Genomic DNA, 27,460 nt, shown 5'->3' on the forward strand with positions numbered 1-27,460 from the left:
GCTAGCCCAGAAAATGTAGGAGTGGCCCAACACCCAAACGGAAATCATAGAGGAATTGGATCCTAAAACGAGATAATAAAAGAGGAGGATAAGCAATAAAGCACGAAAAACTAACTAAGCGGAGAAGGAACAACATTAACATATTTGCATAAACTAAAGAACCATGAACTGAAGTTAAAATTACCCAAATATAAGGCACACCTATTTATAACTAGGAGGAAGGGGGTGAGGTGAATGCTGGGACAAAAACATTAATTCCAACCTTAAACCTGACAGAACGAAAGGAAAAGCAGCAACCCAGGTGAAGGTGAAAACCTATGAGGAAAAAGCCCTTCAACGCCCCCGCAAATAGCGGCGAGCAGCCTAGAGCCCTGGGTTCACTAGCTTAGAGGAGAAAAGAGGAAGAGAAGAGCTGCTTAGAGGGAAAAAACACATGTTAAACATCAGGACGAATATACGATTTATAACAACCAGACTTCCATCTTCCTAGCCTTTGTATGGAAGTTACTGAAGCCCCACTCGCTGCAGCCGCTGTGGCTGCCCCTATCCGAAATGAATGCGTCCCGAATTCTGATGAATTTAAACCAAGAGCGTTTAAAGTGTTGCACATAACCGCATGAAATTGAAATTTGGTGAGGGGGGAGAGATCTTCATGCACTAGCCAAACCTCTGATCCATGTGGCCTAATGCTGGAAAAATATTTACAAATTTTAACCGGACATATACTTTGATCCTGTATTTTACTAAGCGTGAACCAATGACCAATCCCTGCCTGATCTGTTTTTGATCGTCTAATTTTCACTTGAATGCTGTCGTCCGACAACACCACATGTTTACCTAATAATGAAGCATCTGTCCTGCTTTTGGATTGTGCAACTAACTCACTAACTCGCATGGTGCCATGAAAAGCTAAGGAGAATGCAGCCGCAAACAGGGAAGCATCGAAATGGTCCAATGTAATCTCCGGGAAAGTAAAAATCATACGGGACAATAAAATAGGATCTATGGGCTTTCCCCTATCCTTTGGGGTGGGGTGGAGCCTAGACCAGCCTTTTAATGCTTTACTTATTAGAAATGATTTAGTGGGATCAGGTACACTTTGTAACTTGGCCATGAACGATATACCTGCCAGCATAGCTGCCATAGATGTTCTACTAAGGCCCTCCTGGTAACACCCCCACATGAAGTCTATCATACCGTTAGAATCCCCCGAGGAACGATCGGGACCGGATAACAGAAAAACCTCCCATCGTTTCCAGGCTGCCCGATAAGCCTTCCACGTACTTGGTGCTAGAGAGGCCTCTGCTAAGAATGTTAAACCGGACCGACCATCTGATAAACATAAAATGGACAAGGTGTACCCACGGGGTCAGCACTAGGAGCTAAAGATCTAAAGCGCTCCCACTCAAAACGGGACAGGGAATCAGCAATACAATTGTCTATACCAGGTACATGTTTGGCGCGAAAATTTATGTCGAAGACCAGGCAACGAAGCACCAGAACGCGTAGCAAATTAATTGCCGGCTTAGAGGAAGCGCTCTGACAGTTAATCGCCTGCACCACGCCCAAATTGTCACACCAAAAGGAAACATTATGCCCTGACAGCTGAGAGGCCCACAATTCCAGCGCTACGACTATGGGAAAGAGCTCCAATACCAATAAATTCTTTGTAAGCCCCCCGTCTATCCACGATTGCGGCCAGGAAGCAGCGCACCACCGACCTTGGAAGAAAGCACCAAAGCCTTTAGCGCCTGAGGCATCTGTGAATAGGTCTAACTCTAATGTGGAAATGGGAGGTGAAGGCCAAATCCTGGAACCGTTGAACTTCTGAAGGAATGTCACCCATATTGCCAAATCTTCCCTTATCTCGTCACTCAAAGCTATTAAAGCATGGGGTCTGTTTCTGCCTGCCGTAGCCAACTGCAGTTTCCTGCAGAAGATTCTACCCATGGGTATAACTCTACATGCAAAATTGAAGGATCCTAATAACGCTTGAACTTGTTTAAGAGTACGACAAGGAGAGGCCAGAGTACTGGATATCAAACTCTCCATTTTAGCTATTTTGTCAGTTGGCAAGCGACAGCAGCCCGCCTCAGAATCTATTTCTATCCCTAGGAACGACAAGCAAGATGATGGGCCTTCTGTCTTATCCCTTGCTACTGGTACCCCATAACCAAGAAAAGAGCTTGAGCTGCGTATAGCATATCAGAGCACACTGAAGAGCCAGCCGGGCCTACGAATAGAAAATCATCCAAGTAATGAGCGATGCCCTCGTGCCCTGTGCCCGCCTGGATCTCCCAGTGAAGAAAGGAACTGAAAGCTTCAAAGTAAGCACATGACAAGGTGCACCCCATGGGAAGGCATCTGTCAATGAAATATTTATCTTTAATTTTAAAACCCATGTACCGGAACAATTCCGGGTGTAAGGGAAGTAGTCTGAAAGCCGCCTCAATATCTAATTTGGCCATGAGAGCCCCTGTTCCATACCTACGAATAAGCATTAAAGCCTCCTCGAATGACTGATAAACCACTGAACTTATGTCCTGATCTATGGCGTCGTTAACGGACTTGGCTGCGGGATGTGACATGTGCTGAATAAGCCTAAATTTACCCGGTACTTTTTTAGGGACTATACCTACTGGGGATATGACTAAATCTGCCAGGGGGGGGGAATCAAATGGGCCGATTATGCGGCCTAGGCTTATCTCACCACAAATTTTTTCGTCAAGGATATCGGGGAATAAATACGCTGATTTTAAGTTCCTAGAGGCCCTAGCACTAACTGATGTGTTGATAGGAAGCCTAAACCCGTGGCGAAAGCCTTCTCTTAAGAAAGAAGCCTGCTCCGTATTTGGGTACAGTCTAAGCCATCTTTCCAGTGCGTCATTACATATGGGGGATGGGGCTTTACTGAGCGTTGTTATCATTGCCACGGTTTCTGGAGAGGCCGGGGGCACTCCTCGGACACTCTCTGGCTGCGTGGCCCCCGCGGCAGTAGGAGCAGATATGTTTGTATCTGCAAGATTCACCCCTGCCGCACGCTCCATTGTTGAAGGCGAAGCATCTGTTTTTTGCAAACTGGGGAGCTCCACGTCTCCCCCCTTGCGGAAACCGATTCCACTGTGCCCCTGAACTGAAGGCTAAACTAGCCCGGTTTAGTTGCATCCAGATCTTGACATCCTTAACGCCCAAGGGCATGTCTACCCGACCTTCTACTCTCTCTCTAAACAATTCGTCGTATTTGCGCCACGTCCCTGGGCGGTCGTTGATAAACATCTCGTTTATCATGTGCAAATATTTCCAGACCTCCTCGGTGGCCTGAGGTCTCGTCTCAATATAGCACGCCGCGAAGGAGCAATAACCTGACAGCCAGTTAGAAAAGGTTTTGTATGCGTCTTCTCCTATCCCCCCTTTTCCTCTGGCTGATTTTAACTCTTTCCTGCTAGCCTTAGTGATCTCGAACATGTCTACAAACCACCCTTTCTTAATCCTATCTCTAATACAGGGCCGAACGCCCGCTAAAAGGGCGGTGTTCTCGACACAGAACCATGGGGTTTTTACTCAATGACGACTTCCCTATTGGCCCACGTCTATCTCCTTTCGATGCTGACCTACTGAAGTGAGTATTAAGGATCTTAATCAACTTCCGGGGACCCTCCCCCGATGAAGAGGGGGAGTCCTCGTCAGTGGACGACATAGGAGGGCTATGTGTCAAAACATGTGGCAGACTGACATCCAGTAACTCACCGCCTGTGTTCGCCACCGCCTGCTGTCCGGCTCCCGTCGCTCCGGAAGGTCCCGCTACCGCTGAAGCCTCCATAACCTGTGACTCCGGTCCCGACGGAATTCCTGTCGGCCCTGTTGCAGTCGATTCTTGTGTCTCCAAAGTGACCCCTGACCGGTCTGCAGCCCTGAACGTGCTCCTGACCAAGTTCAATGGTTGTGTCGATGAGACCTCTACTGGGGCTTGAGAATCTGCAAATACAGGCATGTTAGAATCGGAAACAACTTGATGCATACCGGCAGGTAGCCCACACCATGCCCTTCTTGAAATACCCCCAGTCTGACCGCGACCTGCCCCGATAAATCCTGGCTGAGGGGGTCTGCATAAGGAAGTGTCCTGAATGCCTATACCGCTAACCTCCGATTGCTCGGCCGGAACTGGATAATAATGGGCGTAAGATCCGAATGGAATGGGATAAAGAGGAGCAGACCCGCTCGCGATACCCGCGGATGACATTCCCCCGGCCGGGGGATAGGGCAGACTCCATCCTCTCTGTATGTTGCTGTTAAGATGAACGGATTGGTAATCCAAGAAACTCCCTGGGCTAGCAGGGAACTCTCGGTGCCCGCCACCCCCACCTTGATGAAGGGGAAGGGCCCCCGAAACCGGACCGGGAAATGTCTGAGAAGGGAAACCTGGGATCTCGGAAGAAAACCTCCTAACCCCCACTGTACTCGAGAAGGACCCTAAATTGGAACGGCAAGCCTCTGATCTCTCCCCCCCAGCTGTGAATGACCCGGGACCGGAAACCAAACTACCCATGCCCTCCAGGACAACCCCTTTGTTACCCAGGCTCTTATTACCACAGGACAGGTCCAGCCCCGGGCCCGGGACCAGAGGGTCATAAATGATGGGTCCTAATCCCCTATAGGGCAAAGGGGCTGATACCTCTTGCATGGCTCTAACAGACCCCCCTTCCGCCTCCCAGCTCCGGAAAATGTTGGACATAGCTGCATTACTAGTAGGCGGTGGAGCCGCCTGATTCACCACCTGAGCCCCTTTAAAGCTTCCCCTGTCAGCAGCCGCAACCCCCCGCTAGTACCCGCTGTAGGGGATAAACCCACGCCCACCGCTGACAACTGACCCTGCACACTGGCGGCGGAGCTTCCTGCCCGGCGCCCAACGGAAGATGACCTACCCCTGGGCCGCCTGGACGAAGGAGCGCTAAGGGACCCCTAGCGGGTACACCGCTAACTAGAGGGGACAGCGCTACCTCCACGTGTGAGACGGCGGGAGAGGAGAGGGACCTGGCTGGGGGAATGGAGTCTAGAAACCTGGCAGGGGGATTCCTAACGCGGCTGGGCCGTGACATATTGACAAAAGGTATGAGAAAATGTAGCAAAATAAGCGGAATGAGGGGGAGAGGAGGAGGGGGGAGAATGTGGAGAGCGGAGCCCCGTGCCTAAGAGGGGGAAGGAGAAACAGGAAGAGGGAGAGAAATAAGGAAAAGGAGAAAGGAAAGGCAGAAGAACAAGGCAAAAATTTTACACAGAAATATACCAAAGATAGCAAATATAGCTACTCAGCCTGACACTCTCAGCAATCCGGAAGCAGGAAGGGCAGAAGCCTCTGCACACTGACTTATAACTGTGTATAAGTCCCAACCCCTTCCTGCACTCATTGGCTGAAACTTACAGGGATCCACAGCTAATAGGTTCTTTGGTAAGTCACTCACCCGCATGATTTTAACTGCGTTTAGTCTGAGGGATACACTTCTCTAATGTTAAAAGGCCATGATTCCTTTAAACAGGTGCAGGGCACCAGGTGGTCATGACATCAAAATGGCAGACTGAGCGGAACAAACACAGATCAGAACCAGCACAGTGAGTAACGGCCAGAGAGGAGCCTGCAAACAAGTCAGAAGAAAGAAGTCAGAAGAGAAGAAGAGAAGTAAAGAGATGAAAGAAGCCAATAGAAAGGTAAGTAAAGGAACGGAGGGGGGGAAAGCAGAAAAGCACAGTGTGAGGAAAAAGGGTAAGAGAAAGGCACAGTGTCAATGAAAAAAAAGGGGGGAGGGAGAAAGGCACAGTGTGAATGAAAAGGGGGGGAAGGCACAGTGTGAATGAAAAAAGGGGGGGTGAAAGGCACATTGTGAATGAAAAAAAAAGGGGAGGAAGGCACAGTGTGAATTAAAAAAAAGGGGGGGAGGAATGCACAGTGTGAATGAAAAAAGAGGGGGGCACAGTGTGAATGAAAAAGGGGGGCCCGGTGAAGCAGCATAGAGGGCGCAGTGTGATCATATGGGGGCACATCATGGTGATGATGAAGGGGCACAGTAATGTGTGTGTAATGGCTCAGGGGCCTTGTGGAAATGTAGTGTGTGTGAGGTAGGTGGTGGCTAATTAATGGGCTTTATTTTGTTTGGGGGGCAATTTAATAGTGGGGACTATTATTTTAAGATGGGGTGGTTTGGGGGCTATTGAATGTGGGGGTGAGTTTGGGGAGAATGAGGTCTCTTTATTAAATGTGACTATAAATTATTTAATGGCAGTGACGGAAAATAGGTATATTTATGAAATGTAAATACTATTAATTTATTGCTCGGGCTGTTTGTAGGGAGGGAAGTAGGTTAATTTATTAAATCAGAATACTATTATTTTAATGTTGGGGCTGGAGGAAGGCCTAATTATTAGTTGTGGGTGCTATTGATTTAACGCCGGGATTGGTTTGAATTTTCTAAATGTACCCATTTTTTTCCAAATAAGGCCCCCAAAATTCCAGGATCCAGACAAGCCGCAACTAAAGAAAGCAGCAGCCACAGGTGGTGAAAGTGACAAGAACAGGTAGGAGAGAGCTGGAGAATTTGTGAAATGTTGTGATTCTAGTGGGACAATCTAAATTTTTGGTGAGTGTTCTGCCCAATGTAAGGGGCAGGCCAAGATTATTAACTCCTTACATACACACTGCATTGTTTATATACTACACTATGGTGTTAGATGTCCTAAAAGTCAGGAGTGCAGAACAATGCATATGAATACACCAATAGCTACTTTTACACGGTGGCGCAAATTTTTCTACCATGCTCAACTATAAGGGGGGCCCCATGAAGTTGTTGTACCGGGGCCCTGAATTTCTCTTGGCAGCCCTGAGTATGTGACATCACACATTGTCCAAGGAGCTCAATTTTGTTAATCTCATGAGATTTAGTGTTTCCATACTCAGGCAGTACCAGTAGGTATGTATGCTAGTCTGGGGGAGTTATGTGTGTGTATGTGTGTGAGATGTGTCTAGGGGGGTCTGTGATTTATCTAGGGGGTAGTGATGTGGCTGGCACGGTGGTGTAATGTGGCTGAGCAGTGGCATGATGTGACTAGGGGTGGCATCATCAATGTAATGTATGTATTATAAACTGAGTGATCTGTGCTATGTACTATGTTCACATTGCTCAGTTTTCAACATTTCATGCACTTATACATTTTCCAAAGAGGTCCCAACATTTAAGGATTCATACAAAAATCCAATAAGACAGGTGAGAGCAGCACAGTTTTAATAAATAATATGTCGTGTTTAATGCGACACAGCCATGCCACATGTTGATCACGCATCCAAAACTGTGGCCCCCTTCAGCAGCAGCACACACCCCTTTACCTTCTCCACTATGGAGGAGGGCCGAAAAAAGTTGCTGTACCAAGGCCCCAAATTTCTCTTGGCAGCACTGGCCCCCACTAAAATAACATTGTTTTTTAATGTGTCACCTTCCTTTCTCTCTTTAAGAAAATGAATGGTAATGATACCAGCATAAGAACACTTTTGGAAAATTTCTGTCAATGAATATCTGCTCGCACACAAAACAGTCAAATGCAACAAAATACTGATCTACTGAGTTCATTTCCCACATCCATTCAGTTGAAACAATTCTTTGTGTAGCTGAGATTGGCGGAAATAATATCAAACTCATACATCCAAATCAATCTAAGAGGAAGATGATTAACAATGGAACTCTAGCAGCCAATATAAAGTTGTAGGTGAAATAGCATGGAGCATCTGGCATATTACTCACCATGGGGAAATCTTTCCTACATTGTATTTAATTGATGATAGATGAGTTTGGAATGAAATCATCTTTTGTAAACTGCACATAAAATATCCATGTATAAATTGATTCATTCAACTTAAATTTGAAAATGTGCCTATTTCCTATACAAAAATACTATTTAGTTTTGTAATTTCCTCTCTACTTGCCAGAACGTTAGCTATCTTAGTCCTGAAGATGCTCATATTACCAATGCTACTGGTTGGCACAGTCAAAATGAGTAACACAAGTAGGCATCAGCAGCCAGTCAAGACAGGATGACCATCAATGACCTCAGTTTGTAAGTGATGTCAAGGCAGAGCATTGTCACATCACGTCAGTGTCTTCCTGTAGTCTCCCCTTCCACTTTTGTGACTGTTCCCATTGTAGGCCTGCAAAAGTAACAATTTGGGAAAGGAGAGAGAATCCTGCTAGTGTGCACTTACAATTGGGCCCCTAAGCAGCCACATAGGCTTATACAGCCATATTTATGCCCTTGACAGTCAATCGGTTTGGTTCCTACAAAAAAATTAGCCTGTCATCATAGTGTGTAAGGCCAATTTGGCCAAAACCGGAATAAAGACGACTTGGTACACTATCCTGTGGTTGAATACACTATTTTAATATATTATGGCTGCAGCTCTCACCTTTTTGATCCCATCTTCTGCTTTAGACCTAATGATGCTGAGTGGGAAAACAGCCTACACAGGGTCAGAGGTATGCTTAGTAGGTTGACCGAGCTACTCTCTTGTCATCATAAGAACTTTTGTTTTATCTGGATTCAACCCCAACCAACTGGAACTTATCCAATCCTGGAGCTTAGCTAGACATCTATTGAGGTTTGATATTGGGCTCTTAGTAATCAGAGTAAAGGACAGGTACATCTGAGTAATTAAGGCCATGATATCTGATTTTTTTCACCGGGTAGTAGCATGTATAGTGCAAATAGCATGGAAGGTAGTATAGAACTCTGTGGAATGTCGCATGACAGGGGCACTAGTGCAAATGAGAGTGCTCCTGAAGACACTCTCATGAGCTGCCAGTGAGAAACAATTTAAACCAACTAAGGACAGTGCACAGAAAATTTTCAGATGCTCTATTAGAGTCCAATGGTCCATGGTATTAAATGCTGCAGAGCGGACAAGATTGAACAATCGCCTCTGCCTCTTGCCACCAGAAGATAATTAAGCACACACACCGAGGCTGATTCAGTGCTTGTACAGTACAATATGTTGTCTCCTGAATACCGGCTGGAATGGATCATAAATATCATGGGTTCCCAATCACCTTTTCTAGAAATGTATGGTTTGATAACTGTTAGTCATGCAGATTGGATCTAAAGAAGGTATTTCTAGAAGAGATCTGACAACTGCTTACTTTAGTGGTTCAGAAAACATGTCTGCTTGCAAAGAGCTTTGTACTGTTTTGACAAATGCTGGACCATTTACTTCAATATACCCTATTAGAAGTATATACCCAAAAGAAAGTGATTGGATTTGTGATTTCTCTTAATAATTTTTTTTTCCCAAAATCTACTTATGCACCAAACATATTATCCTGATCCTTATTAGATATACCAGATCATTTTAATTACTGATATCATAAACAGTAAATATACCCTATTTAATTATTTCACTTTAGAAATGATCCTGCAAACCATACAGGGAAAACAGGTAGCAAAATACCATTAAAAACACTGGCCTGAAATACACTGACCAAAATACATTTATTGTGGCACACAAACATACACAACACCTCTAATAAGGTTCAAATATTTGGTATTCCTAAAAATGCAAAAGGTCACAGACTAAATTTGGGGATATAGTTATAGGGTAATACTTCTTGTGTGAAAATGTCAAAAGACAGAATAATGGTTCAGTGTAATTTTCCTTATACAATTTTGAATGCCTGCAGTTTTGCAAGTGCATATAAATTTAAAACTAGGCATATGTGACATCTGTGAAATGTATTCTCAGTCAAAGGAAAATATATATATATCACCCACAAAACAGTGCGCTAGTTGGAAACATCGTGCAAAGGGTAAAAAAATGTTATAAGCATTAAGACCAAAATTGGGTTAATGAAAAAAAATAATAAAACAAATTAAAATGTAAACTTTAACAGATGAGCAGGAGATTATAGGAGCTAGTGTAAAAGTAATGTTTACACTGTCTGGTATGTGCAGGTAGTTGGAGCAGACAATAAGTTTCTGTGGCATATATAAATGGAGCAGTGGAAGCGAGATTGTGCCCCTACCCAAAAAATCAATTATTATTTTAGTTATTGTTACAAATAAAATATATTTGTTACTATTGGGGCCTATGCTCAGTTGGGCTAACACCTGTTTGGGCAATGTAAAATACAATAAATTGTACTACTCATGCCCACAAAATAAGTGTACACTTACATCTGTATGCAGATCTCTCACCTGCGCTTCCTTATGCATAGAAATGCGGAACAGGGGAGGGAAGGGGTGTGTATACGTAGTCCAAGTACAGGAAGGGTGTGTTTGTGGAGATGCAGCTATGCCTGCCAATATCCGAAGGGTTGAGTGCCGGGACAAATGCACACTGATGATGATGACTGCCATCAGCACTAGCTAAGCCACCTCTGATTGGTTGACTGCGGATTCACCTCTGAAGCTGATAGTGCTTTCTTCATTGACCATACCTATATTAAATTCTATTTTATGTAAATCAAACCTAATAACAAATGCATTTTTCATTATCAAAATGAATGTTAAAAAACTTGTTCTGTGCTTATGACTTGGTAGGGTTTAAGCCTGGACAACCGTGGCTCTTCAGATGTTGTGAAACTACAAGCCCCAGCATGCTTGATCAGTCAATAGCTGTCAGGATAGGCTGGGACTTGTATTTTCGCAACACCTGAAGAGACACAGGTTGTGTAGGCCTGGTGTAAGCGTATCTGATGTACATCTGACATAATCCTGGCGCAGTGGTACTCATATATAACAACAGGTCCCGGCAGTGTCGGACTGGGGCATGAAGGGCCCACCGGGGGACTGCAATGCTAGGGGCCCACCAGAGGGGGTGTGGCCAGCCATCAAAGAGGCAGGAACAGACACTAGAGGGGGAGTGGTCAGCCCACGAAGGATAGCTAGCACCATAGTGTAGTATATAAAGAATGCAGTGCATATATAAAGAGTGCACAGTCTTGACCTGCCCCTTAGATTGGGCAGAACAGTCACCAAAAATCGGGATCGTCCCACTAGACTTAAAACATTTGACAGACTGTCCTACCTGTACTTGTCACCACCTGTGGCTGCTGGTTTCTTTAGTTGCGGCTTGTCTGGAACCTGGAATGTTGGGGGCCCTATTTGGAAAAAAAATGGGTACATTTAGAAAATTCTAACCAGCCCAGCGTTAAATCAATAGGACCCACAATTAATACTTAGGCCTTCCTCCAGCCCCAACATTAAAGTAATAGTATTCCTATTTAAGAAATAAACCTATTTCCCTCCCTCCAGACAGCCCCAGCAATAAATTAATAGCATTTACGCATAATAAATATTCCTATTTCCCGCAACCGTCACTGCCATTAAATAATTCATATTCACATTTAATAAATAGACCTCATGCTCCTCAAACTCAGCCCCACATTCAATAGCCCCAAAACCACCCCATCTTAAAATTAATAGTCCCCACTATAAAATAGCACCCATTAGTTAGCCACCACCTACCACACACACATTACATTGCCACAAACCCGCTGTGCAATCACACACACATCAATGTGCCCCTTCATCACCATGCTGTGCCTCTTTATGATCACACTGCGCCCTCCATGCTGCTTTTGCTCCCCTCTTCTCCTGGCCCCCCTTCATCACCCTGTGCCATGCTGCTTTGGCTGCCCTTCATCACACTATTCCATGCTACTTTGCTTCCCCTTCACACTGTGCCTCATCTCACATGCCACATTTCTTTCTCTCCCCTCTCCAATGTCCTTATTTATCCATATCCCATTCTTGAAATATATTTTTTAAACATGTTTTAACATGTATTGGCTCTCAAATAACTATGGCAAAAAGCATTAACTGCATTTGTATTCTCTAATAAAATGAGGCTTATTGGCATAATATTATTTTTTTTCCACTGATAACAAAATGTGAGAATTTCTAAAACAGGCTCACTTCACAGTAATTTTATGCAATGAAGACTGCTGAGACATTAGAATAATAATACTGATGATGATGACCCATGGAGCTATGTGCTAAAGGAAATGACAAATGCTCTCCAAACAGAAAAAATATTATATGTGTATATAAATCAAAATAAAAAATATATGAATATATAATAAATAAATGAAACCAATCCAATTCAAAAGCAATCCTGAATGGACAATATGAATGGTGGGAAGAAAATATGCACAAATAAATAAACAAAAGAGTAAAAAATGCAATCTTTTATAATAAAAAGATAGAATCCAAGTAGAAAAAAAATCAAAAAGAATATCCAGTAAAAAGAAACATATAAAAGCATGGAGTGCATCCAAAACGGTAGCGTGTATTAAAAAAAAACAGTCATATGAAGATTACCTCATAAATAATGTCCCAAAGGTATCCCAAGGACCCAGAAGTCCATTAAATGTAATGAGACTGGCACCTTTTTTCAACGGCGGTGCACCGCCAACCTCAGTTTGCAAACAATTAACTTCTCTGATACTTCCTCCGCCTTGGAACGCAAGCCTGCGTGTCAATAGCCGAACTTCCGGTTTTTGGCTAAGAGGCACAGCCGCGTACTCCTGCTGCTGTGTAAAAGTAAAAAGTATAACGCTGTAGCGTTTGGGCTCTCTGCAGCTGGCTTAGCACTCGGAACAGCGGATTAGGTGGGGGCGTGGCTTACCAGCGTCGGGGCCTACCGGTGGATAGTCCGGCTTCCCGGCAGGCCAGTCCGACGCTGGGTCCCGGCGCTAGTCTTAAATAGAAAGGCAGAGACAGAAATTTTGCAATATCATTGCTTATACATGTGTTTGTTTTTATAAATTTACCCATTTATCCTTTACATTTCTGTCTCTGCATTTCTATTTAAGACTAGCGCCGGGAACTGTTGTTATATATTATCTGTGGTTATTTGGAGAGATTTAGAGATCACCTCTCCTTGTTCCCCATTTGGCAGCTTATTCATTTAGGGTGAGCGCTGGTATATCTATTTAATACGCAGTGGTACTCATGCACAGCTAGATCTTGAAAACACACTGCCATGTAATATGGGACGTGGTGGATTTTGGGAGATGGTGCCATAGAGCTCTCCAGTGACTGCACCTCAAAAAAGTCCTAGGGTACAAAATATTTCAATGCATTTCTGCCAGGGCCTCCAAATGTATCCCAAGAACCCATGGCAACCACCCTCCTTGGCTGCCCTCCCTCCTGCTTCTTACCTTATGGCTAGACTGAGGTAAAAACTACTGGCTGCTGCCCCACCATGTCAGCACTCAATGTGTAGATGGCACAGGGAAAATAAAAACACTGAATGAGTGACATTGTCACTCATTCATTGTTTTTAGGTACCTCCTAAACCTTGGCTACCTAGGCAACTGCCTAGACACTCCTAGATCAGGGCCATCTTAACAACATTATGGGCCCCCGGGCAAAGCAGTGCACCGGGGCCCCTAGATATAGATATAGATATATAGATGTATACAGATACAGATATAGATATATAGAGATAGAGATAGATAGATGTACTTGCTTAGTGACCCTTGTAGGTTTTTTTTGCAGGTTTTTTTCTTTTGCAGGATTATTCATTTTCATTAAGATCCATGCCTGTGGGCCCCCCTTGCCCGTGGGGCCCCCGGGCAGCTGCCCATGGTGCCCAATGGAAAAGATGGCCCTGTCCTAGATGATGTGTCAGCCCTGATTCCCGCCTCACTCCCCATAATACATTGACAAGTAACAAGTGAGAAGGTTGCAAATCTCAAGAAACACAGAGGAATTAAATAGGCGGCTCACTGCAATACCTAGACTCATGTTTGCTTAAGTTACCTATTGTTTGTCTGTCATCAGTTTATTTACAACATAAAAAATTACGTGGGTTTCAGAGACTTCAAAGTAAAATACTTGACGTACATGTTAAATTAATTTCTATTTTCTACACTACAAGTAACCACACCTTGATAGGGTCTAATCTTTTTGTTTTAATATTAGAATGACCTGAATATTTTTATGCATATACATTGGTATTTATGATGTGGTGCTACATTACTGGTAGGGATAGGTGTAATCAACAGGAGTAATAAAGACAGGGTGTATATATGACCAGGGCTGGACTGGCCATCTGGCACTTCTGGCAAATGCCAAAAGGGCCGATGACCAGATGGGCCAGTCTGCATGCCCATCGAGCAACAGCACCTCCCTCCTGCGCGCTGCTCGGCGGACGGAGACTCAGTGACATGTCGCCACAATCACATGGGAAGTCACCTGTCACTTGGTGTCGTCCCACCACGTGGATGTAATAAGGTATGTCCATCCGTGTCCCCACATGTTAATGTAGTGTGTGTGCGTGTGTCCACATGATTATATAGTGTGTGTGCGTGTGTCCACATGATAATGTAGTCCACATGATAATGTAGTGTGTGTGTGTGTGTCCACGTGATAATGTAGTGTGTGTGCATGTGTCCACATGATAATGTAGTGTGTGTGTGTGTCTCACATGTTAATGTAGTGTGTGTGTCCACATGATAATGTAGTGTGTGTGCGTGTGTCCACATGATAATGTAGTGTGTGTGTGTGTGTGTCCACATGATAATGTAGTGTGTGTGTGTATGTGTGTGTCCACATGATAATGTAGTGTGTGTGCGTGTGTCCACATGATAATGTTGTGTTTGTGTATGGCCATGTTTATATAGTGTGTGTGTTCACAATATTTTAAATATAGTGTGTGTGCGTGCAGTATTTTAAATATAGTGTGCGTGTGTGCACGCACTCGTGCAGTAGTTTAACATAATGTGGGTGCGTGCAGTATTTTAATATAGCGTGCGTGTGTGTGCGTGCGCGCAGTATTTTAATATAATATGTGAGTGAAGTGAGGATCTTAATATAGTGTGGGAGGTAAGCTATTTAATGGTGGGGTGTAGGTGGGGGCTAATTATTTAAGGTGAGGTGAAGGAACCTTTAATTTAATGCTGGGGTGGTTTAGGACTATCAATTGATCATGGGGCTGATTTTTCGGAGGAGGGCTATTTATTAAATGTGAATATGAATTATTTATTGTTGGGGATGTTTGTGGAAAATGGCTAATTTAATGCTAATTTATTGCTGGGACTGTTTGGAGGGAGGGAAATATGTTTTGGGTAAATGGGTATACTGTTAATTTAATGTTGGGGCTGGTTGGAGGGAAATAGGTCTACTAATTAAATGTGAATATTATTATTGTGGGGACTGGAGGGAGGCCTAATTATAAGACGTGAGTGCTATTGTTTTTACACCGGGGCTGGTTGGAGTTTTCTAAATCTCATGTACCCATTTTTTTTCAAAATAGGGTATCCAATATTCCAGGATCAAGACAAGAAAGAACTGAGCTAAAGAAACCAGCTGCTACAAGTGGTGAAAGGGACCAACACAGGTAGGAGAGAGCAGGACAGTCTGCCAGCTGTCCTGAATCTGGTGGGGCAGACCTGAATTTGGGTGATTGTCTCACTTAGTCAGGATTTGGTCCGACTGCAAGGACAGGGAGGTATATCCCGCTTCACAACATACCGATTGTGAAGGAACAGGTTTGTACATCTAACAGTAGTGCCTGTGTATTTGTCTAAAATGATAACCATGTTACATAATAGTTAGGGGCCCTGCTGTCTTAAATACCCTGGGCCCCCTGAGCCTTAATCCAGCTCTGGTTAGGGGAAGGGAACTGATAGCTGCTCTCAGTTCCTGGACAGGACACAGCCTGCAGAGCAAGCCGAGGAGCTCTAAGTATCACAAAATTTTGTAATCTCGTGAGACAAAGAGCTTCCCTGCTCACTCTACAGAAAGTTCCCATCTTTAGTCAGCAGCACCAAAAGCATAGATAACTACAGTGGGCTGGGGGTGTCATTATGTGCCTGGGGGGATGGCATGATGTGGCTGGGAAGGTGTGATAAATGTAATGTTTTATAATAATGTATGTATCAATGCCCCATGTTGGCCACACTCACAACACAATGTGGTTGCGCCCTTTTCTGCAGCGCCGCGCAGCGGTGGCACATAGTTTCTTTCCTGGTGGAACTAAGGTGGGCCTGTGTACTTTAAATGTCAAGGCAGATTTTTAGTCCCAGTCCGGCCCAGTAGATGACAATATTTACTTCTTATTCATTGTCATTTGTGTAAGGGAGGCCCTTATCCTTAGTCAGTGACTTATATTATAAGATATAAAGGTCTAATGTCTGTTAGTATTAATGAAGGAATGTGGGGACTATAAGCAGAGACTAGAGTAAAAATAACTCATGACGACAAAAAGGCAATTCATGCTCAACTTGATGTCCAATCTCTTAATTACCTTGCCAGAGCCCAATGCATGGTTTCATCAATCCAGTCCCCAGGGAGTCCTAACTGTGCAAGTTTTCCATATGTCTTTACTGGAGCACAGGTGTAGTCATTACTGACTGACACATTGTAATAGATCCACAGGTGGTATAATTATGTCACTGGTCACCTGGAAAACCTGCCCTGGCCCCATGGATTCTTTTTCTAAAATAAAATAAAACAAAACAAAACACTGTGATAACATTTTGTGATAAAAGAAAAGAAAGGCAAGGTTACCCTACAGGTTAAACGTCATGGTTTACATACACATTGTCTCAGCATTAGTGGTTCCAAGCTAAAGAAATATAGCATTAATGATGTAGTAACAACAACTGTAAAATTTGCAAGAAACAGTTTACCAGTGTATCTTTGTATTTAATCTATCAATAATATTTTAGCATTAGACTTGAATTCCATATTTTATTAAATTTAGATTGGCACAACCTATGTAAATATTTATTTTTATTGTGTGGAACACTAACTCCTTGTTTATTAATGATTTCCACTTTAAGGAGGTTTCTGCCCAAGCAAATTTTAATCTGCCACTTAGATAAAATATAGGACCTGATTTTTATACTTCTTACTTGTTCTTTCTGATGAGAAGGATGCAAGTAGAAGGCTTGCACAGTATAAAGGGGGATTTTACTATATATTTCAATGTAATGGAATTTTTACATTGGATTGCATAATGTTGTATTATCTTGTTGTTTATTTATACATGTGATCCTTAAATAAAAAAACATTGGTATTATTATTTGTATTCTTCTTATTTATGAAGTGCTGACATATTACAGAGCTGTACATTGAGAAGATCATGACACAAACAAATGAAATACAATGACATGAAACAGAAGGTAATGATGGCCCTGCCCAAACGGGCTTACAATCTAAGATAAGTAATAAGTAATATTAAGTTTTACGTAATTGGTAACTCAAGAAATTAACAAATCTGTTGTGATCTTGATAATGGTCTTGCTATCTCTGATAGCACAGTTTAAAAGTTCATAGGCAAAATGAAACTCTGAGAGATGTTAGTGCAGTTATCTCAGTCAGCTACTACTGTCGCATATGCCAGGTTTTCAAATATTCCCACAGAGATAAAAAAAAAAGATCATATGTATGATGGATCACTTCTATAGTAAGTCATACACTTTGATGTGCTTTATAAATCAACAATTAATTCTCACACTTTAAAGAACTATATACTGTACAATAATAGCACTATAGTTTTGATGTTTGAAGACTAATTAAAGCATTTCATAAAATCTTTACCAGTTGGAAGCAAAAGCATCTTTTTAGTTACATTTTTACAGTTCTCTGAAATAGTAAATTCTTTGGGGCATATTCAATTCCGATCCGATCCGCGTTAATGCGCGTTACCACAGAAAATGCGCAGTACTGCCGGTAATACGGTACTGCAATAACGCGGATTTTCAAAAAACACGTTATTGCGGTACCGCGGATTAGGTTCCCATCCGTTCCGGCGCGATCCCGCGGATCGGGATCGGAATTGAATATGCCCCTTTGCTTTGATCTTGTATCCTACTGTTAAATATGGCAATGATATAGGCCTACATATTTACCTTGACACTAGATATAGGTTTGCTTTGGCTCCAGATATGGTCCTACATATTAACCTTGGCCATGGATATGGTTTTTCATGATATGATCAAATAGGGATGTAACCACTATCAATGTGGCAGTCCACTGGGCTCCTTGATCAGTCAGGAGTCTATTTGACCAACATTAATTTTATTTTTGTTTTTTTCATGTCTCAATTATGATTAGAAGACAGTTCAAGATGCAGAAATGCCCAGCCAATCACAGCAGAATGCTGTGAGTTGTTGCACTGCCCCCACAGTTCTTGAGCCAGGGTCGTTTTAGTCAGCTGCTATATGTCATGTATGAATTCAGTGAGTTGATTTGTAAGACTCACCGAAGCAGGGGCAAGCTGGGCCGGTCCCATAGTGGGCTATCTTGGGTTGGGTCACTCGGCCACCTGCATTTCTTTCCCTTTAAAATGGTCCTAATAGGCTGCTGCAGTCGAGTCTTGCCCCCACCCGGCTAAAATTTGCCAGCCTTCCCCTGCACCGCAGATGCAGTGCAGTAAGCACAATTTCAACTGTCAGATGGTGTCCTCAGTAGACCAATACCCGGTGGAAAATATGGTCCAGTTATATGTGTAAAGCTGGATTGATTAAAGAGGGGCTATCCAAATATGTGACTTTATGACTGCATACACATATCTCTCTCATTCTTAACTGTTCTGTTTTAAGCCTCACCATTAATAATCTCCCTTTACAGGAGTTTAAGTGTAATAATTAGGTGATAAATGGCCTGGAAAGTTTAGAAACACTGGAGAAGCGCTGCGCACAGTAAGCCCTAAAATTAAAGGTATTTACAAGTAAACAAAACATCATATTGAATAAGATAACCATCTGTGTTCTAAGGAAGAGCTATAATTCAGATTTGCAAACCTAACATCCTGTGATGCACATAGCATACAAATGGATTTTAGGAATAACAATACTGTTTGCTTAAGCTTTCACCGATAGTCAGAAAGTGGGAGAGAATGTTAACTAGTTTTAACACAAGAGGTATTATTTGCAATATGATCCTGCCACAAAGCATTTTAAGAGGAAAATTCCATCTGCGGGTTCAAAAGAGCTGGTTTCTGTAAAAGTATGAAATGATTTATCTTTCAGACCAAAGGTTAAACTAATTTCATCATAACATATCTGTAAAATCATTTGTAACATGAAATGTTATTACGAGCCAAAACCATCACATACAAAATCAGAGATCATTTCTGTACACATATACCAATCTCCCTACAAGATATTGGCACTCTCTCACTAGTGTCATATTCTATAGTTACTTATCTAGCATGTTGGTGATAATAACCCGTATTTTCTTGGCTGCAACATATATTTTAGGCCATTTTTGATAATTTTTTTAGTTTTAAAGAAAAGTATCAATCAAATTGTACAGAACTGTGTGGTTCTTAATAAATGTTGGTAATGATATATAACACATCAATGACATGAATATATGTAAAATATTCAATAAAATATTTTCTTGTACTTGGTGAAATGTGATGTTATCAGTTATATTTGGAGAGTATATCTGGAATGACTTGTGTCACATGACTGATATTGAAAGTGGTGAGAATCACCTCTTCCCAGAGACATGCTTTGTTCCTAATTGAAACATGTGCATTATAAGGAATTATGTACTCCCTTAATGCAAAATAAAAAAATATTTGAAGACTGAGGCTCCTAGAGTGCTTCTAATATTATTAGATTTTACCAATATTATTAGATTTTGCAGGCAAGCAATGCACTTATCTAAGGCAAGGGGAAGCATAGAAATAGGTTTGTTAATTTTTTGCTTGAATTTTTTGGGAGATTTCCACACTCTCACGGGAGTTCGTGAGACCCACCCGAAATGCGGGAGTCTCCCGGACATTCCGGGAGAGTTGGCAAGTATGAAATTAGGTATGAGCCTAAGGAGTGAACAATAGCTAATTTACAGCATATTCACTAACAGTGCCTAGGGCAGAGTCAATTCTAAATATAGCCCAGCCTAAGTGTGAGAGAGAAAATAAAATATGCAAACTATTAGTGTAAGGTTGCTATGATCTAGTTGCGTTTTGTAACTTGAAAGGACTTTCAGCACCTGACTCACATTTTATTCTATTGTTTTGCTATTTTTATCTTGCAACCTTTTAACAAACCTGACTAGCAGCTATGTGTTTATTTGAACTTAACTTTAAATGAACCACTCTCCAGTGTCCACCCACTGTACAGTTTCACCCTGATGTAATCCAGACATCAACAGTGCACTGTCTGCAATGGAACCAGGCAGCCACAGATGCCATTGGTCCATATGTAATAAACAGGAACCAGAAAGAGTTAGATCGCTCCTGAAAATCATTGGATAAAGAATGCTGTGCATGGATAGAGATGTCTTCCCTTTTATCATTCCTCTAGATATTTCACTGATTTCATCATATGGGTGTTCATAGAGGAAGGAGAGTTCCTGGGGCTAGTAAGGCTCCCTACACTCTTCCCATATTTTTATAACACTTCTTAACATACTTTAACATTAGTTTGAATGTCACAGTAACGTTTCAAGTTGATAATAAATAATAATAAAAAGAAGTCTTTCCTTAAATAAATGTAATGCCCCATTGGATAATAATGTTATTATGTGTGCTTTTTTCCTTGCGTGACATGGTATAAATGAAACTAGCTATGGAATGGCCTAGTGCTTAGTAAAGGGACCGGAGCATTTAAATTAGAGATGGTCACTGACCCCCGTGTTTTGGTTTTGTATTAGGTTTTGGATCTGCATTACCTTTGTGTTTTAGTTTTGGTTTTGCAAAACCGCCCTTGCGTGTTTTGGTTTTGGTTTTGGTTTTGTTTGGTTTTATTTTGCTATTTTTGAAAAAAATAAAAATTTTTGGGTCTAAAATAACCTAATTTAGTGCTCCATCAGTTTCTTAGATAAGTGAGGTAATTCTAAAGCTAATAAATTATGAAAAAACAGTTGAATCCCTGGTAGGCCGTCCTTAATTCGAACACTTGTCTGCAAATTATACAGACAAACCTGGTTGTCTACCTCCTCCATCTTTGATTATTGGCAATGTAGCCATCATCTTTGGGTATATATTAGACCCTACACTTGTAGTTGAATATTAAAAAAGCAGCCTGCACAGACTGTGGAGCTAGAAAGTAGAATTAAATGGACCACGGTACTTTGGTGGCTATCTAAGCCCCCCGCCCTCCACTTGTAGTTGAATATAAAAAAAGCAGCCTGCATAGATTGTAGAACTAGAAATTCGAATATACAAAGAAATGGACAAAGGCAGTTTGGTATCTGTCTGCATCAGATCCCCTCTCCACTAGGAATAAAATCGAAAACTATTCAGCCGTTGTATAATCTAGAATATAAATAGAAATTGAGAAAGGCAATTTGGTATCTGTCTGCATCGTAATCATCAACATCCTCATTAGCGCCCTCGTCACCTCCATAAATCTCCTCCTCATCCTCTTCTATTTCCAAAGTGGCATCCTCAATTTGTGTATCAGCGGCTACACTCGGGCTGTCCAGGTACACATCAGCAGAACTGCTGAAAGGGCCCTTCTTTATGGGTACACTAACAGAATGCTCACAATTAGACATACTACTGTTGGATGGACTCTCCACAGGGATCGGTGTCATTTCTGATTCAGAGCAAACATTATTCTCCAATGCCTTACTGTTATCTTGCAGCTCGGCTTTGACGCGTAACAGTAGTTGTGCACCACTTGTAGGGTCGGTAACATTTTTGGATCTGCCACGAATAGCCAAAGGTGAAGGCCTCATTCTCTCTTTGCCACTGCGTGTGTAGAATGGCATGTTGGCAATTTTTTTTTTATCGGCACTTAACTTTTGCTCAGTAACACTTTTTTTTCGCTTCAACACAGTAATTTTTTGGGGGGTTTTTGTTTTTTGCACTGATTTGGAAACACTCTGTTGTTTGACATTGCCTTGGCCAGATGACGTACTGGGAACACTAACATCAGGACTGGTGACAGAACCTGATTGCTCATTCTGATCATATGTGGACTGCTTTGAATCCATTCTGAGCGTAAAGCACTTGTAGTGGTAAAAATTATTTGGTAAGATGCTGCTGACAGATATGACTTTTGACAGCCAGAAATATTTATGCACAATTATGGGGGATACCCCAAAAACACTGAGGAGTGCTAAAAATTATTTGGTAGATACTGCTAACAGATATGACTTTTGACAGCCAGAAATATTTATGCACAATTATGGGGGACACCCCAAAAGCACTGAGGAGTGCTAAAAATTATTTGGTAGATACTGCTGACAGATATGACTTTTGACAGCCATAAATATTTATGCACAATTATGGGGGACACCCCAAAAGCACTGAGGAGTGCTAAAAATGAGTTGGTAGATACTGCTGACAGATATGACTTTTGACAGCCAGAAATATTTATGCACAATTATGGGGGACACCCCAAAAGCACTGAGGAGTGCTAAAAATTAGTTGGTAGATACTGCTGACAGATATGACTTTTGACAGCCAGAAATATGTATGCACAATTATGGGGGACACCCCAAAAGCACTGGGGAGTGCCAAATATTAACAAAAAATAATAAACCTCTATCCTCCTATCTTCTCTAGCGATTTTTGTTAGAGCTATTGCAAGAAGAATATTGGATTCTCTGTCCCTGCTCTAATCAGCCTGTGACTACACCCTGCTCTCTCCCTCTGTCAAATGGCGATGGATTGCTGTGGAGGCGTGTATTTATAATGTTGAAATATCGCGAGAACCGAGCCCTGAGATCCGACGATGTCACAATGACGTTCGGCCTCGATTTGGATTCGTAACGGGCGGGAGAGTACCGAGCTGCTCAGCTCGGTACTCGGGGAACCGGACCCGCCCATCTCTAATTTAAATAGACTCCCACCTCAGTGAGACCTCAGGTTATTGCTGCAGGACTGTTTTACCTTCAACCCAACCTCTGTGTGACAGGTCCATGTCAGCACGAGTACATGATTTAGCCCAATTTGCTACAGAAAAGTGCACTAAAAAAGGACTTGGGTAAGCTGCAAAATAAATGTTATTCCTGGTGAAACTGACTAAAGAAGAACATTTTAAAAAGTAGGCTGGTCTTATTGCCCAAAACACATGTGGCCCAAAAAGGATTAATAGGTTTGCTATGGTAAAGCCAAAACCATATTTACCTTTTTACTCCCAGATGTTAGCGAAGATACCGTAAATGTTTTATGCACAATCTGTAGCTTGTCTCTTCCGTCAAATATCCACAAGCATTTTTTTTTCTTTGCTTCACATTCAGAGGTTTGTTTCTGGAAAACTTTAAAGCCTCACTTGATGCAACAACCCATTGTTGTCAAAAGTTAATGTTTATACACTGCATGAAAATATTTATCAGTTTATTTATTTATAAAGGTATGCTCTTCATTAAACAAAAAAAATGCTCTAAGAAACAAATTAATGTTATTACTTTTCTTTTATTAAGAATATCAATGAAATGCAATATAACAAAGGAAATAAACTATTGTAAGAACAGCAAAGAGCAAATACCATTGATAAGCTTCTCATTTCAATAGCTAACATGATAAATGCAATAATTAACTGGGTTTGAAGCCAAGTAATTGCTTTGTAAATAAATCTGATGTACCATGATTTCAAAATAGTGTCTACATTCATATGTATCCTGTAGTCAGCTTCTACCATCAAAGCCCAACATAAGAAACCAAATATTTGCCCAGGGTATAGTCCATGCCACCAAGCGGAGAAAGCAAATGTAGTGAGTACGGGATTCTTCCTACAGTTTTGGAATACGAGTCTTCTCAGCCACTTTGCTGTACTTTTATTCCACGTTCTGGCAAACATTGAGATTTTGTTGGTTGTTTCCAGGGTATAGATGTTGATGTCAGAAAACTTTATATGAGCATTCATTTCTACTGAAAAGCCTGCAGCGTGAAATAGGGCTTCATCCAGAAGCCAGTGGGAGTAGTAAGACAGTTTAAATAACAGTGCTGTAGTCCACATTACATATACACAGTTTAGTTGCCTACAGTCCACAAGATTACATTGCAAGCTAATCTTCTCAGACAGCACACCCCGGAGCATTTGAAATAACAGAAATAATGTGCAGCCTCTAGTCGCGGTCCACAAATTAGTGCACACATGAGCATAATTGACCTGTTGAGCATAATTGACCTGCTGCCGGAACTCCACAAACGAACAAAGTGGTCCACCCAGCAACGCCGGAAAGAAAATGAAGTAGGAAAGGAGAGATAGTATATTGTGTACAGGCTGGACATGGAACCATTTCTCCTTGATGCAACCTTCTGCTATTACCGTCACTTTTCTTTCATGGATATCCAAAGCAAGAGATGTGACCTTTTGAGTCAATAGCATAAGGGATGAAATCATGATGGACAACCTAATAAAAATATACTATGAGAATATGGAGACATTTTTGTTAATACAATAACAATACAGGCGGATCCAGACTAATTTTCTACCCTAGTTAGCCTTTAAACTCTAAAACTACTACAGATAAACCCATATAGATTTTTCCACAACCTAATTTAACCCTTTGGCCAATAGTTCTACACTTGTCAAATCATCCACTTGCATTTTCACTGCATTGCACTTTATTTTGGCTCATACTGCCTTGATCAAATAGCAGCATAGGGAGAGCAAAATTCTGTTTAGAAATTCAGCACTGAGCTGAACCTTAATGTGCTAAATATATCCCAGGTTGCTGTAATTTCAAATATTTTTTTGTGTAATAAAAATTAAGTTTTAATATGAAAACATTGTGCAGGTGCATTTGCCAAGATATACTAGGGCTCACTTAGACACACATGCACAAACATAAGTTTGTGCATGTATGAAAAGATGCCGGCAAGAAAAAGTATACTTGCATCCATGTGTAGTGTACTGAGATGTGAACAACTGAAAGAAAGTAGTATCAGAGTGTGTATGTGCGTTTGACAGAAGTGTAGGATACACAAGCGTTAGGCGTATGTGTTAGTACTCAGGACAAAAGTGGCATACATTATTATGTTTGTACAAATAGGGTAATGGGGTCTCATACACCAGAGATAAGAAATCCTTGTTAATAAAAGCAAAAGTCGCATTTACCATATATAAAAAAAATTAAATGCAACACGTCAATATCCGTTGCTTATCCCTTTAAAAATTAGCATTCTGCATGGGAATGCCAGTTATGTATTACAAATAGACTGCTGCTAATTAATTTAATTAATTGATCTAAAACTGCGATGCAAAAAAACCTATTATCATCATCGTGCACCAGCCCTCCAGCACCCCTGAGATTATGCCTCCCGTCTGTGTCCAAGTTTATCTGAGTTGCATCTATGTGAACACGCCCTTACGTTATTTGGAGTATGCTTGCTGGTCCCTTCCCTGCTCCCGGCTTAAGAAGTTGTAAGTCAAAGATACACAAAAAACTTAATATGGATGTATGCATGTTTTTTTTTTACTTGTGCTCATGCGTAGTATGAAAATGCGTATCTTATGCAAGAAAAACAGGTGTATATGAAGCTCTAAATGAGCCCCATTATGTTAAAAAATATGGTTTTCTAATATATGTATACATTTTCTAAAATTGATGTACTTTATTTACTATACTTACTTTATAGTCATGATTTCCTGTAAGAAGTATTGTTTATACATTAGCCAAAGATGACAACCGGTCAGCCAAGCCATCTGCAATAGAAATGCCCACCAGTGCACAGAATGGTAGCTTACTGTGTACAGCAGTACAGTGGAGCCCAGGGCAGGGATGAAGAGTAACACTGAATAAGAGCCCATTGAAATACATGCTAAAATCACTCCTCCAACTAGGAGGTATATGTATCTGAAATAAAGCACAAAGTAAAATTGAGAGATGAACATATTGTATACCTCCTATTTTGCATATATATACATAAACAGGATTTTGTAGTGCCAGTGACTAATTACAACTTCAATATACTCCACATATATGAAAAATGCTGCATAGTCTCCATTAAAATGATACATTTTAAATATGTATTTACGGAAATATTTATCTTGTACTCCTGTAGCTCCCCTACTGTTTGGTGACTCCATCCAAGAAGACATTATTTACCCAGTGCCAGTGAATGCAGCCAGTTGTGGAAAACAAGGAGCACTAACGGTCTGGACTATCTGAAATTGTGCTCCGTCATTTCTGTATTATTATTAATACTTTCAGATCCATTAAATTCAAGCTACGTTGTGAAGTGACACTCATTTTTTTTTTAATAGTGACTTTGATTTTGAATGATTGTATTTGATTCCGTCCTGTTTTACAAGCAGTCACTATCTATAAACACAAACTACTGTGAGAGATTCTTTGGGAAATCCTATTTATCGGCCTCCTGTGATTGAGAGTGCTGGTTGTTAGTATGCAGGCATTGCTTCCTATATCCACTAACAAATAAGGGTACACGCACAATTGCAGTGTTAATCTATAGACCCTAGTATACTTCAGAAAAAAATTAAAAGTTCACAGTCTAAATGTCTTCCTTTGAATATTATGAGTTTACAATTAGCTTGTTTGTACATAATATCAGCCATTGTATAAAAAAATATACAGAATTAATAGTTATCACCTAATACCTGTGATAAGATACTGTCTTGATAAGCAGAGGCAAAATCCCAGTTAACAATTACCCCTCACTGTCACACATTAGAAAAATGCATTAATTGTCATTCATTTTCAATAATAGGATAGCCCTTTCTAACAGTGATAAAATCACTTACAAAGTAAAATAAGTGGCACTTGGGGAGGGGGGGGGGGGCAACTGAATTAGGAGTGATGGCTCCATAGCTGCCTTATGCGTTCGTTTGTTGCGCAAATTATAGGCAATTACAGCACTGGTCTCTTAATAAAATATAGTTAAATAGTTGCTCTCAGGTGTGAAAAAAAATAGCAAAATAAGCATATTTTAACAATCTGCAAAAATAACGTGAGGAAACAATAGACACATCGCTCCTAATTGATTCACCCCCTTCAGCTGCAACTCTTCCATTATGTCCTTAAATTCTACTAATATACATTATTATGTTATCAGCCTCCAAATGAAATGAGTTACGTTTTCCTGACCACCTAAACCTGTCAATATAAAAGTAATTATATGTACCTTATTTCTAAACATACTTTTTTCTAAACATAGAGGAATTAGCTGAACGTTTAATTCCTTTATTTTTTCCTGCTTTTTTTTCTTGCTATTCTGTCTCAAAATCCTTAATGATAGTCCCCATTTGCAGACTGGATTTGTCAGTTCTGAACCAGTGCTGATGCCTTTATATATTAACATATGAAAAGATGACAACAGTCACTATCATTATTCTTTCTAACTTCTTTGATTCCAACACTTATGTTAAATGAACATTTGAGTAATGTGACAGTAATGAGGAGTATTCAATTAGCACATCAAAGCATACCTGAGTGTGATAGGCAAATGGCCAAAGGAGCAGAGATAACAGTACAGCAAAGCACATGGGAAGGCAGCCAACTGGTACAGAGCGACTGGATGAAATGTTACCTGAATATAATCCAT

At 41.2% G+C, this 27,460-nt stretch overlaps 1 protein-coding gene across 1 annotated transcript; it reads right to left on the reverse strand.

Moving 5' to 3' along the window:
• Positions 1-1,199: 1,199 nt before the first annotated feature.
• MBOAT4 (membrane bound ghrelin O-acyltransferase MBOAT4) lies at positions 1,200-27,460 on the reverse strand. Its single transcript, XM_075198978.1, has 5 exons — positions 27,345-27,460; positions 25,528-25,752; positions 23,359-24,306; positions 3,748-3,975; positions 1,200-1,332 (listed from the first exon to the last, which is right to left on the reverse strand). Exons 1-5 carry the CDS (start codon positions 27,458-27,460, stop codon positions 1,200-1,202), a joined length of 1,650 nt encoding a protein of 549 aa, XP_075055079.1.

The sequence above is a fragment of the Mixophyes fleayi genome, chromosome 1 (genome assembly GCF_038048845.1).
Source record: "Mixophyes fleayi isolate aMixFle1 chromosome 1, aMixFle1.hap1, whole genome shotgun sequence".
Taxonomy (NCBI): domain Eukaryota; kingdom Metazoa; phylum Chordata; class Amphibia; order Anura; family Limnodynastidae; genus Mixophyes; species Mixophyes fleayi.

What these genes read in the sequence shown, in the direction of transcription:
- MBOAT4 (XM_075198978.1), bottom strand. Translation starts at nt 27,460, where the DNA reads ATGGATTATATTCAGGTAACATTTCATCCAGTCGCTCTGTACCAGTTG. An exon ending in CATTTGCCTATCACACTCAG is followed by an intron (nt 25,753 to 27,344) that starts GTATGCTTTGAT and finishes GCTTTATTTCAG; the next exon opens with ATACATATACCTCCTAGTTG. An exon ending in GGCGGTGGCGAACACAGGCG is followed by an intron (nt 1,333 to 3,747) that starts GTGAGTTACTGG and finishes TATGTTTATCAG; the next exon opens with ATGGTCGGTCCGGTTTAACA.